Below are 15,086 nucleotides of genomic sequence, written 5' to 3'. Positions count from 1 at the left end.
AGCCCATCCTGCCTGCTGCTGCTCACAACTGTGGCAACAGGAGAATTCTTGGTTTAAAGCAATGCAGCTAAGCTTTCCAGACAGTCAAATGAGACAAACCAAGTATWCATTGGGTCTTGACACAACTGCACACCAAGTGGGCCAGAGCCGGAAACCGTTGTGGATCATACATTAAAACCTTATGCATAAGTCTGAGCAGCAGTTTGAGGCATAGCAAACAAGTCCTAAGGGTTCGTATATACACTGAAAGTATAAATTAGTGGAAATTATTCTGGCACCATTCAAAGCACCAGCGAAACCACATTTGGAGTGTTATATACAGTCTCAAATCACAGCATAGGTGAGCTGCTGTGTTGTTTGAAAGGTAGAGCAGAAGGCAAATGGAGTGCGCTTAGGGAATAAATAAAGTTATAAATAATGATTATATCAGACTTTGGCTCCAACAAAAAAAAATCAGGATGCCACGGAAGATAGAACGAAAAAATAACAGATTCACTGTAGAAAGCAAAATGCTGCCAGTCAAACTCCAGAGCCAGTATCTAACCGAATGACTGGAGATCATGGCCTGAAGGACAGGCTATACCTCGGAGCAGAAGCAGGAGGCACATCTGGTCCCAGGCTGTCCTGTAGGAAGCCTCCAGGCAACCTGCATAACGCACGCACACRTACAGGAGAGCATTCCCCCAACGTGATGTGCATCCCCAACTGCACAGCACCCAGAGACAGTAAATTATTGACTGCATAAATTAAAAAGCCTGTTCCACAGGCTGTATCAGCATGCAACACTACATCTCTCCACATTCACCCATAAGGGTGAATCAAAGTGGCAGTGACCAGAGAAGTCTGCTGCTAAGAACAGGGCAACGTGTGATCTGGAAAGACAAGTGACTTTCACCAAGAGGGGAACAAGGATTGAAGAGGAGCAGTGGATGAACTGGTTACAGAAAGACCAGGCAGCACAGGTTTCCGACAGAGTCTGACTTAACTGGGATGCGAAGAACTTACAGGACATAGAGAAAAGGTTTCTTCTCTCAGGGCTACCGTAAGAGAAAAACAAAAGTCACCATTAGGCCACACACTTGGGTCATTAACCAATAGAAGACAGGAGAGAAGGGAAACCCCTATTTAATACTAGTAACAACAACAAGAAGAAAGTAAGTATCTGCAGTAATTTCTTAGCATGAGTGAATTGTAGCATGAATAGCTCATCAGTATAGATCTATTTTGCTTCCCTAACTCATCCCTGTTTCCTTTTGAAAGCTTCAACATTTACTTCTCTATTTGGGAATCAGACTTAATAAAATCAGTCATTTCCTTTCCTATCAGTTATGCTTGCTGACATACAAGATTCCATAAATATAATTACTACTTAAAGCCCAAAGCTGAACTCAAATTTAAAAAGACAGAGAGACAGAGAGCGTGTGTGCAAAGCAACAAGCCCCTACAATTTGCAATTAGAAGCAAGTTTTTTCAGAGCCACTATCCTTATTGAGCGGACAGTGTGCTTTTCAAGCGCAGGATGAAGAGCTGCCCTTTAGCTCGCTCTATCACACAGTGGAATTTTAAGAATTTAAGGCTGAGCAAAGACTAGCCCTAGAGAAAGAGGGAGGTTGTGAAGAATCCTTCACGCCGTAACTTTATCTTGTTGGGGCAGATAAATCAGAGACAAGCAACCTTTCCCATGACCTTCCCACCACCTTTTCCTGTATGATTTCCCCAAATTTCTTGTTTAACAGTTCTCTCATTACTGAAGGAGACTTTTTTTCTCCCAGAGAACCCTGGTTTAAACTTGGGAAGCTACTTTATTTGGTGAGGAGAAAGCAAGGAAAGCACTCTCCTGATGGAACATCACCACACCTCAGCAGTGCAAGTTCTGCTGTGGTTAGCTGAGACACAAGTTTATCTATTCCCAACACAGGACAACAGGAATTACATACAGCCAAGAATCAAAAGTATCACACACTATGTAATTATATACATTATAGAAGCAACGTAATCCACAGCAAACATTTCAGGGGCAATCAATGTTACTTGTCCTGGTCAAGCTTTCTTCTACTCAATAGATAATTAGCTTAATGTTAGCATTTTAAGGATTTGCAAACAATTTCGTATTAGCTGGATCATTTCCACTTGCACTCCTTGGTTAGTGAAGTTGAGATTTCCTTTCAGCTGATGTTTTCCATAGAACTCTGCTAAAAGCCAACAGTAACAATTTGCAACAAAACTTAATGACTTCTAAAGATGCTCATTTCTGATTGAAATGGAGCAAAAATGAGAACAAAAGAAAACACTGTTTATCAATGCAAAAACATCTCCCTAGAAAAATCTCCTTCCACATGAAAAGCAGCAGCTAAGTTGCCATAAATATATTTTTAATTAACTCATTTTAATATGTTGATTTCGATAGCGATCCCAATGAGTAATGACTGTGCAATGGTGTTCATTAGGAKAAAAATGCTGCATATCAGTGGGAGGGAAGATTCTACACATGGTACACAAATGTTCATTAGAAGATGTATTCTCTGTGGCGTTCCATTAAAGTGAAATTGCACTTACAAATATGTGAACACTTACCCATCCACCTGTTCCTCTCCCAGAATATACCGCAGGTTCTTCAAGAAAGAAAGGGAGACTAATGCATGGGAATGGCGAATCTTCACATACCCTGTTACTGTCTCAATCAGACCCATAAAATTCTCCAGTTCAGATGCAATGTTACCTACATTAAGAAAAACACAGTTTTATTATTCGAGAATTCATAGCTTTATCCACTCTTCTGCTTAATGCAGTGTTAGCTCAGTAAAAGAAAATGTTTGCTCTTGCTTCTGAAAATGAGAGATGCTGATATTCATCCTACAGTGACAGCTGCCTGTGTAGGCAGACAGGTGAAGGGCAAAACAAAGCAACACAGCAGTAGTGGAACATTTTTCTTAATTTTCCCCACTGCTGTGCCTTCCTTCTTCTTGGATGCCATGTTCTGAAGCCAGCACCAAATCTTGAGCCAACACTCTGGCAAGGATGAAAACCCCTTGTGTAAACGTACACATACTTGAGACTGGAAGGGCTCTTCTGCCACAGAGCGGAGCTCTGGCAGAAAGCACCACTGGGAAATGGAGAATGAGACCACGGAGGAACTGGTGGAGTTACGTGATTGTACTCCACACGGGCACAAAGCATGAAAAGCTTTGGCCACTAAGCCTAGACCTCTTGAGGGAACAACAAAGACAAAGCCATAAGGATGTCTTCATGTCGTGAAATATATTCCATACAGCTTGCTACAGGAGTTTTTCTCCAAGCAACTGTTGCAAATGCCCCAGAGCAAGCTCCACTCTTCAGCACGGCCCCTCTCCAGGAAGCATGCTGTCCCTCCTGGGTCTGCGATGCTCCACCCTTCGCCAGGGAGCTGTGGCTCCAGCCCTGCCACTCCTGGCCTCTGCCCCTCGCCCAGTACCATCATCCTGCTGGGTTACTGTGCAGGCATGTTTTTAAGAAGCACTCAGGTAGGAAAAGCTGCGATACGGTGCGTTTGCTGCCATAAACCAGCTGAAGTCCTAACACACAGCTGGGGCAGTCCCAATACCAGTGGTTGGTTCCCACACAAAACAAGCTGGCAGGAGGTGGACACTCTTTAGTTCCTGTTAGATAATATTTAAAACAAAAACATTGCAACCAAAAATGGCCCCCCTTCTCCCCTCCCCCCCAAAAAAGCCCAAATCTCAAAAAAATCCCCACTTGTGACCCTCTAATTAGAACATCTTCCTGCGCAAGGGGAGATCTCGCTAGCAGAGGTGGGACCACAAGTGAAATAATCCACACACTGCTGTTTCTAAGGGAGTAAATCAAATCTATCTCAATCTTTCAACAACAGTTATGAAAACAAAAGGCATCTTCAATATGGAGACACATTTCCAATAAAAACTAAGAGAGATTTTTACTCTTCTTTTTTCTTTTTTTAAAGAGCTCACCAACTGTCGATGCTTCCCYAGCTGATGAATCACTGCTCTGACAAATATAATCCAGAGCCTGTGTAAGACATGCAACAAAGATGGCCAGCTCACTGATGACGACCATCCAGAGGCACAGTGCTGGGCTTTAAAAGAGCTTCCAGTGCTCTCGACYGCATGTTTTAGCAATACACCACACCTCTCCTTAAAAACTGAGGCTATATCCTCTCTTACAGTGCCATGCCCTATTTTCCAGACAACTCATTTACCTACCCTGATGCAAAAATTTTCATTTTTTCCACTTTCTCAAGCCTTTTATTAGTCTTTTGAAACTACTGTTCATCTCACTGCCCAGTCCCGGTGCCCCATCCTAATAAAAAGCGAGCAAAAACATCAGCCTTCACCGACTGCCTCACACTTGATCTTTCACTACCTATTCAACAGGCACGTTGGAGTCATGCTCCAATGGGTCAAACTAAACAGGCAAAAYCCTTATTGTAGTGGAAGCACTGCTATGGAACTAGAAAACAGACAGTTCTCTGAGATTTTATTCTTATCGTTAAGTTTACGGACAAAAGGAAAAACAGTAAARGCAGCCTTATCGGAGGTTCCTAAGAAAGGGCAATCACTTACTTCCCCGACGGATGTTTATCAGCAGGTTTCCTTTGAGAATTGTGCATCCCTGCAACATTTGTGCTGATGTGACAGAATCGATGGTTTTTGTTTTCCCGTCCTCACAAATTTTSGGGCAAGGCCCCTCGCAAGGACTGCAGAACATACTGTTAGGAAAGAGAAGCGGAACAAAAATAAGCAAAGATACACAGCTCTGAATCTACAGATTGTTGTGAATTCATTTTGAAATAAATTTCCATCTAAAGCTTACAGAAAACCTCYAAGCTAGAATGAAGATCACCATACTTCTGCAGTAGCCTGCAGATAAACATAACACATTTGCTGGAGTCCAGAGAGGCTGCAGCATTACGCCCTCCTGCTTCAAGCAACACCAGAATATATGAACGAATCCATCCTACCCACCGTCTGCCAGTTGCTAAAAGGCGCCGGGATCCGGCAGAGAAGAAAGCACCTCAGGTAAAACCCAGCGCYGTTGCGTTTGTGCATTTACTACAACCTGATCAGAACAAGACAGACTGCCTCTCTCGTGCACAGGGACAAGCTTCTGCTAATCCTGGCTCGACCTCCAAGAACAGACCAGCCAGGAACCGGGGATAGGAAGACACAGCAAAAGTTTTAATGAAGTTTTCTGTCTCTGCACCCTTAAACCAACATTTCAGAATAAGCATTGGTGAATTCCATGCTCCTGGCTGTTTTACCTTGGGAAAGACAACTGCACGAGTACACCGTCGTGAGCGACGTGCAGGAAGTAAGCAGAGAATTAGGCAGTATTGCTTACAGGATAAGAGCAGCACATTTAAATAAAGGAGGTATCTTCACACAARGCAAAATTAACCCACGTAACTCACTGCAACAGGAATTAGGAGAGGCCAGAAGACTAAACAGGTTCAATATGGATTACACAGATGAAGAAAGAACAGGTCCACCARTGACTACAAAACACTAAGGTATTTACCTTATCTGACTGCCAGAGGCTGTGATGAAACAGTGAAGGACAGGCTCGCTTGCCCTTTTCATAAGCATTTACTCTTTCATAAAGATTTTTTCATACTCTTTTCATAAGCATTTGTCATACTCTTTTCAGAAGCTCTTTTTTACTGGCCAAACTCAAGAAACAAGAATCCAGGCTAGCCTGGCCTTTGGTTATAATAGCTCCTTAAAGGTTTTATATCATATTGCCTTATACTAATGTCAAAATTAAACACTCCATTAATGGACAAGTCCTCTGATCATTCCTCCTAGTAAATGTCTTTCCCGATTCAAGGTCAACTTTATCTTTCAATTTGTTCCACCACCTTCTTTTGCATTTCATTATTATATACTCTACAGTATTGCTTTGGAGGGGAAAAATGCAAAAGCAAAACCACACCTGACTCCAAAGGCAAAGACTCTCGATGATAACACTGATGAACATGGACTATTTACTGCTTTAAAAAAATAACTGAACCCACTTTGTTCTAAGGCTTAAATAAACTAGTAAAAATGCTGCTCTATAACATGCCGCAGACCACTAAAAGCTGCGGCCACACGCGAGAGGCACTCAGGTAAATGCACAAAGAACGCTGGAAAYGCTTCCTGTTTGCAGCTATCTGTTACCACCACCTCTGGGGAACAAAACATTCACCGGTCTCGAGTTACTGCTCCTTTTTCAGTCTTTGCGGCAGAGTGCAACACCGAGGTAAGATAAGCCGGCCATACAGTTCCGTGCGAGCAWTTCAGAGGGCCAGTACTGGAAGCACAGGTTGATTAGGAAAAAGGTTTCTCAGGTGAGTATCTGGGTTCAAGCAAAGGCAGTGTTAAGTTGCTTACATCAAAATGCAAACCGGAGATTGTTTTAGTATTTGAATTAATAACACAGGCGGTCTCGAACAGCTGGTGCAGGTACCCACACTCCTCACAACCACCTGTCTGGATAAAGACAACACCTTAGCACAGCCTACAAAGACCTTTTATAGCATAGTTGAAGCCCCAGGAAATTTAGCACGCTAATGGTCCCATACTTGGGAAGGTCTAGGATTTCCAAGGGTCAGCGGGCAGGCAACCGAGGCTGTCTGCTTAACCACTGGTAAAATAAGAAATATCACTAAAAGTACACATTACGCCAAGTGTTAGAATAAAATAAGAGTAGATGAGTGACATTCTTGCAGAAGATTATTCCAAATAATACTATCAGCAGCTGCATTACTTTTGTAACCATCTTCATGGTTGTTCCCTTCTAAAATACCATTGTTATCTTCTGAAATCAATGAAGAAAAGAAGAGAGAGAAAGGGAATAAAGTGAAACACACAAAGGAAYACATGCCACCTAAAATGCAAAATGCAAGTATACATAAAGCAATTAATATGTGAATCAAGATGATCCCTCTGGTTTGCTCTATATGTGATAACACCAGAGCAAAATCTTTCTGCARCTGGCTGACACGTGTCAACCTCCAACCTTGCCTTCCTTGACTTTCACTTCCACTTTGTTAGTATCTACTTAAAGACTTGGTTCTCCATTGCACTAACCCTTTTCAACTCCTGCTGAAAAATCAGCGGAAACTGGCAACGCACAGCACCACACACGATTAGACCCTTAAAAAAGCTTTACCAGGAAGCCAGGCAATTTTTGCAAACACATGTTCTCACTTCTTCCTAATGTAATTTGCATCACAACTTTGCCACAGGATTGAGGGGAAAGAAAAAACAAAAACAAATTATAAATCTGAAGGACTTCCAAGAAGCTCAATTACCTTTGGCTCCCGTTGCGTATGAATCCAGAGGGGCACTCTGCCATGCACTCATCGTTGTGAATCACAAACCGCTCGTATTCGCTTATCTCCGTGGCAGGGACTTTGGAGCAAAACTCTTTAGTCACGCAACGCCAGCCCTCGAACTTGTAGGTGTTGGGAGGGCAGGTGGGCAAGCAGACGCCTTCGTAGTAGTAGTTGCGGCAGGCCACGCAAGCCGTGTTGTTGTCGGGCGCCGTGCAGCTCCCCAAGCACTCGGGATGGCAACATTCATTTTGGTCTGTACAGGCTCGCTTGCCACAAGAGCTGGGGCACACTGCAACACAGAAAGCAAGGTAGGGTGAACGACCGCTATTAAAAGCTATCAAAAAACGTGAGTCGCGGTAAGTAGAAAAACCCGATCTATACATTTCTCTGCTTTTATTTCCTGGTCTCTAAAATACCGCTGTAGAAGAACCAACTCCTCTAAAACACACAGATTTCATTGTTTTTCTCTGAGTTTTAGTTGCCTGAAAAATATCTCTTTCTGAGATCAAATTTAAAGCATGAGCCCATGAAATAGCAAGAAGACTGCTGAAAGCAAGATCAACCTAAGGATAATGGAAACAACTGCGTCCCGGAAGTACTAGTCCTAGTATTATGTGTTGGGTTTTGTTTTTTTCTTTTCTGAGTGCTGACTTACTGTCTTTTTAAGCATTTCTTGTCTTTCCCATTTGTATTTCAGATCGGTCTTCTACTGGCAAGAAAACAAGCTCCCTTTAAACAACTTAATTACACTTGTACAATAAAGCTCTGCTATACTGTAGCACACATGGTTAGGTTGACCCCAGTGTAGCATCCCAATGTTGCTTATGTATGCAAAAAGCGGTTTAATAAAGTACAGATGGTACACATCAAATCCTGGGCAATCAGGGAGCTGCTATTTCCCGCTGAAGAGCACAACAGAATTCTGCTTTCTCCCCAAACTCCAGGTTCAAAGAAAAAAATATGTTAAAGGAGGGGAGTAGGGGGGCAAGTTTCATGAAAGCATTTCAGCTTAGAAGAAATGGACCCAAAGCAGAATCATCACCAGACGATCCTAGTCTTGATACATCAAAAGAAGCGGCAGCGTTTTATTTATGTAACGGCAACATTTTCATTACAACGCTCTACGGCCTTTTGGCCACGCGAGCTGTATGCCAGGGGCTCTGTAAACAAACACAGAGAGGAAATCTGGTTTGCGTTAAGTAACTGTTTTCCACTTTCTAAGTCAGCTCAAAGCCAGCACCAGCAGTAACAGCGTAACCGAATTTTGGTAGTACGACTGCGCTAAGATCCAAGCGAAGCACCACGAGGCATTTTAACGGAGCCGCTCGAGCAAAAAGYGCAAACCCAGCAATGAAGCGGTTAACCCAAACGAACACGGACGTGGGAGAGTCCAGCCACACGGAGAGCCAACGCGCTGGGAAAGCGTAGCCCTTCCACGGGCAGCTCTGCAGCGCTACGCCTCTCCCCCTACCGTCGCAAATCCGAGAGGCAGCAAAGCCGTTGTTTTAGAGGAAGTTTCATTCAGTAAGTGAAAAATTCAGAATACTCTTTAGCTCCTTTGTATATAGCACAAGCTGCAACCAGTATTGCAAAACTTCGGTTGGAAACTACAGTGGTGGTTCAACGCGGCATGAAGCATCTGAAGATCTCGTCCTCCTCCTCCCATAATGAAGGCCCAGGCTCTCCGGTGTGTTTTTACGATGCTGYTGACAACAGCACTGCAATCAGGACAGAGGACCACAAGCATGACGCTGACATTATATAATAATTTTGGAGGAAAGAAAAGAAAAAAARGGTTCACAGCTCTGCATATACTGATCAGGATCTAGACACCCTATGACAAATCTTGGTTACAAGCAGCCATTTTGTGCCAGCTTTAACATAGTGTCCAAGTCAAAAAGGACTTGACAACATGACAGAGGATTTTGCTTTTATCATCTTTGTGGTTCTGTACTGATCTTAACCTTATTCGCTTTTGTTTTGTTTGGTGTTTTTAACTCCYGACTGCCAACCTTGCAAATGTAAGCAGGGACCTGGGTACCAAGCTGGATTCTCCTTCTACGAGGACAGAGGACTTTATGGAGGAAAGGCAACCGGCAGGTACTCGCCCAAGTAGCCTCGCAGCCTTCACATCATCTCCCCTATTTCTGCAAGTATCTACTAAGTATCACCAGCAGTTACAGTATCTGCCAGCGCTCTTCCTTGCAGGTAGGTAGCCAGGGACAACTAAGGCAATAAGCTGGTATTAAAGACAGCACAAGTAGGTAGAACTGAACGCTCGCCGAGGCACCATAAACTGCCCCTCACCTTCAGGTATATAAATACTATTCACATTTGGAACTATTAAGGGATTAAAAAGAAAAAAAAAATCAGCGTGCCTTGCCAGCAGATGGACTGCTGTTCTGAGGGGGTGCCAGAAGTTCAGACTKAGGATGGTAGCTGCATTTCCAGCTCACAGCCCTGCTAAGGAAAAAAAACACACCTCCCCATGCTTCCACAAACAAAGCTCACTCTCGATTTATTGAAGAAGCGCTACATGATTTCTGTTTTCATCTGGACAGACATTTGCTAAAAACAAAGGCAGCTACAGAAAGACTTCAGATAAATATAGGAGAAAATGGTCAAGTTTATTCCACTCCTGGGAAAGACCTTTACTTTATCTTAATGCCATTCACCAACAATCTGGTGCATAAATCGGATTCCCTGCATCTCTTGATAAATCTGCTGGCTCTCATCTACAGAAATACGAACTGAAGTGTTCAAGGATGTACAAGTTCACATGAGAAAGGTCATCAGCAAAATAGATTTTCAAAACTTATTATAAAAGTATTTTAATCATGCCCATTTTAACAACAACTCTAACAAATATTTTGATWTTTTTTWWAAAAAAGCTCAGCGAGCTGAACAACAAAATGTCCTACCTGCTTTTTCATGCCAGTTCCCTCAGTTGTCCCTGATAAAAAGTTTTAGTAAATACCATCAGCTCGTACAATACTGCCTTGGAGCACGAAGGCTGATGACTGTAGGTACCAAAGCAAATCAACCYGTTGCCAACGACCACAAACGCAAGAAATGCTTAATCGTCCTCACGTGGCGCTACCAGGATAACAGAAAATGAGGGAGRCCTTGGACCACAGCCATGGAAGAAGGACGTCAAAGCAAGACCCGGAGAAGGCCAGACCCTTGAACAGCTCTACAGTTTTGATAAGAAGATGAAGGATGACGAGACCGGAGGATCTAATTTTTTTGTGTTTAAGGAATGRAAGTACTGAACAATCATTAGACCTTAAAAATAAATGATGCTACAAGAATACCAGTAGCCACAATGCAAATTCAATGGAATAAAAACAGCWGCAGCAGTTTTTCACTTTCTCTCACTTGCCCTCTGATTTCTTCAAATGAAAAGTTCTYCTTGTCAACAAAATCCAGGAGATGTTCTAAATACTATTAAGATACTACAACTACACACAAATCACACCAAGGAGTCTGGCCCAAGTTACCTGCTTCCCGAGCAAATCAGATGCAGACCTGCYACAGCGAAAGGTGGTATTTTAAAAATAAATACAAAGACCTTACAAATGAGGGGAGGAAAAAAAAAAGTTACAAGAGAACCCGACTCCAAGACTTATTAGCCTCAATTAAAACTCCCAAGAYGATAGAGCAAAACGGCAAACACAGAGCAAAATTGGGAAATCGTCAAACACAACCCTCCAAAAAAACAACACCCCCCCCCCCCAGAGGCAAATCCGCTCCGTGTTTCTTTCGGGCAGCCCCCATTTGGGCAGCGTAACGCTAACGGGGCGGTAGCAGGGTTTTCCGACAAGTCGTATCTCCCGCCGTCTGAAGCGTGCCCGCAGCCAAAGCCCGCGGGAAACGCGCCGCGGACTGGCACCGCGTCCTCAGCGTCTCCAAGACGCCGCGACTTCAGCGACGCTGGAGCAGAAGAAGAAAAAAGATCAGGTGAATAAACAGCCCGTCAGCGGGAGCGCAAGCGCGGCCAGAGCAGGGAGACTTCTGGCAAGCTGAGGCGATAGCCGCTGCCAAGGATGGCACCAGGCCAGGCGCACGCAGGCCAGCAAAAGGGTGCCAAGTGTGGGAGAAATATTATATACATATATATATATATATAATATTTTTTTAAAAAAGAATTTTTGTCTCCTTGTAAAATGATATTCAATCCTTCCCTTCTTTTTCTGTATTTTTTCCTTCTTTTTTTAGAGCATCCTTCACATAAAATACCGTTCCAGAAAGAACGAGGGAAAAAAAAAATGTCGAGTTTTGAGTAGAAACCAGGGGAGGAAAGGAGCATTTTATCCTAGCCAACTACTGAAAAAAAATTATCTGTCTACATTTATCCACTAAGGCAGAAAAAAATGTCATTTTTGGAATGTTAATTCCTCTACATGACAGAATTTTTAAAATATTGCATTTTAATGGTCTACGCTTTGGTACAGTCTTTCAAACAGCTGACTTAAATGCTCCAGCAGCTTATACAAGACCTGATTTCTTTTGCCCAATATAGTGGTAAGAACGGAGAGCCTGGAGAGACATTACTCAGAAAATCTACTCTCAGTGATTCCCAGCCAGGGAGAGTATTAAATAACTACAGATTAAAAGCTGCAAATTAGGAAGCACATGTATGAAACGCATGGAGTAACGCACCCCGCTCCCAGCAATATTGGTGTGGTCGTCTCCAAAGAACCGAAGATGCTGCTTACTTAGAACAGTTGTATAAAAGCATTATATTGCTATAGAAACATGTATTAGTAACAGATTAACTTTTTTTATTATTATTTTTTCTTCTGCACAGTGAAACTGATGTTTCATCTTTGCTGAAATTCCTAGAAGGAAAAAAAAATATATGCCAGAGCATCAAAGAGCTTCCTTCCTTTCTAGTGGTTAAGGCGTAAGATTTGGCAGATTTTGAACCAATTGCCAAATCTCATTTAAAGGTTCAGTTCAGCACAGCACTGATGCTACGAATTGAGAGCGATTCTCTCCTCTTTAAAGCTCTGCTACGTATACCAGCACCACGTCCCCTCGAGAAGTATTTGGATAGGTCCACGTAAGCTCCGACCAAGAAGCAAGACCAGCGCATCAAGTCTACAGCCTGCAAGCAACGTCCAGCTCCAGACCACTCCACTCGAGCCACACGTGCCCACGTTCGCATCCTTGTCGCTACCAACCCGCTTTTATCTGTCGGACCTTTCCCAGGATTGTGAAAGTATTCCCAAGTTGTTCTGTGAATTATTTTCTTCCYGCTACACAAACCCAGCCGAAGTTTAACTTCATCCTGCTGGCTTCCACACAAAGCCTTCTGGTCTCTCCTGCTTCGTGGCGTTTTGGTTAGCGGCAGCTGCTCGATGCCAGGTCYGTAAGCGGAGGGGTAGGTACGACCGAGGCGTCCCGAGTCTCACGACAGCAGCTGCTCCAGGTATTTGCTCAAGCTGCAGGAAGCCCACTTAGTTCCACCACCCGCTGCTACTCTTAGACCATGTGAAAGGTTTAGAAAGGAATTTATTTTTACACTCCCTTCCTCAGTTTTACGGTCAAAAAGCAATACTATGCTAGAAGTCTGTATACCCAGCAGTTGAACTGGGATGCTCCTGCGGRCTATCCTAGACCAAAGGAAGCAGGAGAAAGGACTGGAGACAGGTTAGAAAACGGAAACCCAGCAGCACTCAGCACCTGGAGAACCTCAGATGCCACCAGACATGGTAACGTCTATGAAACGGAGAGGAAACATTCATCATCCAACAAAACGAACKCACTATTGCGGTGACGCACCCAAAGCACTGCTATTTTATAGTTTTTCCCCTTCATCAGCACGAACATTATCCCTTCCCCCTTCTTCCATCCCGAGCAGCCCTAGTGAGCGGAGCGTTTCAGAGCGGCRCAGTCACCGGAGCAGCACACCCTCGAGGACCCGGAGGCCCACGGCATGGCTTTCARTCCCTCAGACGCACAACGGCCTCAGCAAAACGCACCGCTAGTCCCCTCTCCTTGCTGCACGGAGCAGCACAGCCGCCTTTGAACGCCAGCGGGAGAAAACGCACGCGTTCATCCCTYGGAGGCACCGGATGTTCCCGAGTCCCTCCCCACCGCTTCCAGCAAACTCTCATTCCCTCCTTAATACACAAGTTATCTCCAAATAGCTTCTGTGCTCCCCAGCTGTGATAAATAACAAAACATGTGCTAAACTCTTTAAAAAAGGAAAAAAAAAAGAGCAACTAGAGGACGCAGGGACACTGCCTGGCACTATAAAACCTCTCCAGGTTTTCTGCAAGCGAAGCAACCAAAGGGGCTACAAAGCCCCGGCAGCGTCACAGCTGTTCAGGTCGCACACGAATTAGCGCAAATGGAAACCTGGGAGAAGAAAACAAGAAAGCAACAGCCTCACACCCCTGTCCACAGGAAGCGACAGGCAGCGCCGCTGCTCCGTTTGCTGCGAAACACGCAATGCTAATGACCGGAGAGGTGCAAATAAACACGACTTACTGACCAAACCAGGCAGCCCCGGCCTGCACTCTCTTTCAACACAGTTCGCGCTGCCCAGCACAACCCGGACTGGCAGCCGTGCAGCTGGCACTCGGGCGAGAAAGGAAAAAAACAAGTCCATTTTGTCCTTTCCACGCCAGTATGAATTCAGTGCATAAACAAACATAACTGAGGCGCACTCACAAGCATCTCTCCGGGGTCCAAGCCAGTTTTACTATCTTCAACGCCAGGTAAACAAATCGGTTGGGAATACGCAATGCTCAGTGCCAAACTCGCCAGCGTTGCTGACCGGGCAGCCGAAATTCCTGAGCTCTTCAAGGGCACGCGAGGAAGCAAAGGGCTATCGCCGAACGCCTCTGAATCAAATTACTTTTCTTTTCACTCCAGATTACAAACAACATACTGTGCTTCTTTTTTTGTTGTTTCTGTTTTCTTTTCTGTTTAAAGTAAGATTCAATCTGTCTGTCCTCCAAAGGCTGCAAGTTTAAGGCGAATAAGCTTTACATAATTTAATTAATATACAGCAAGCACGGACCATTGGTCACTCAACCCCTGGCAAAATCCCAGCTGGAGGAAGCAGGTTAGTCACATTCCAAATTTTACTCTGAAGGAGGAAGACCATTTAATAGCATTATCATACTGGCCTGAATCATGTAGTTCTCTTAACGCTGAAGGATAATGACAGTTTAATCTTGTGCAAGAAAGGTCACCGGCTCCGAAGCAGTCGGCTGCCGCCTCCGCTGCAGGACCCGCTCTTTGCATTTATGCACCGGCCATCAGCAGCCTGAACCGTTTCTGCACAAGCACTGAAACCTAACGCTCATTTTAGAGGCACATGTCACCGCTGTTCCAGGCTAGGGATAAATGCAAAAAATCCTTCAGAAAAACTAATGCTTAAAATACGCATGATAGGGCACGGTATTTAGAAAGGTTTGCGCTTCTCCAACTAGAATAACTGCATTAACAACAACTAATGGAAGGGAAGTTCTCCATTTGGCAGGAAGAGATGACTGAAACGCAGAAAACACCTGAGAAGAATAGGTGCACTCAAAATTGTTTGAGGTCCACCAGAAAGCAAGCTTTTCAAGCCGTTAACCCGCTAGCGAGAAAGCTCAGGAAAAATGGGATTAAGATCTAGGTATTTATGAAGCTGAGAAAAGAGAATTGCAATGGGAAAGCAAAGCAAGATGCAAGAACGCTGGTGACTCTGGACGTTATCCCAGAGAGCTGGGTGCATCTTTTCTTCTTTTGCTTT

At 44.0% G+C, this 15,086-nt stretch overlaps 1 protein-coding gene across 1 annotated transcript in view; it reads right to left on the bottom strand.

Annotated features, from left to right (window-relative positions):
• The window catches only part of IGF1R (insulin like growth factor 1 receptor), a 158,163-nt gene that overhangs the window by 43,284 nt on the left and 99,793 nt on the right, over nt 1–15,086 (bottom strand). The window contains exons 4-6 of the mRNA XM_085308755.1: nt 7,310–7,622; nt 4,578–4,723; nt 2,575–2,719 (exon numbers count right to left, since the gene is read on the bottom strand). Of these exons, the coding sequence (XP_085164881.1) occupies nt 2,575–2,719; nt 4,578–4,723; nt 7,310–7,622 (604 nt within the window). The remainder of the gene's footprint in view (nt 1–2,574; nt 2,720–4,577; nt 4,724–7,309; nt 7,623–15,086) is intronic.

This window comes from Rhea americana, unplaced genomic scaffold, assembly GCF_003343005.1.
Source record: "Rhea americana isolate MKP2758 unplaced genomic scaffold, rheAme1 scaffold_28, whole genome shotgun sequence".
Taxonomy (NCBI): Eukaryota; Metazoa; Chordata; class Aves; order Rheiformes; family Rheidae; genus Rhea; species Rhea americana.
This window is presented reverse-complemented; position numbering and strand designations above follow the sequence as displayed.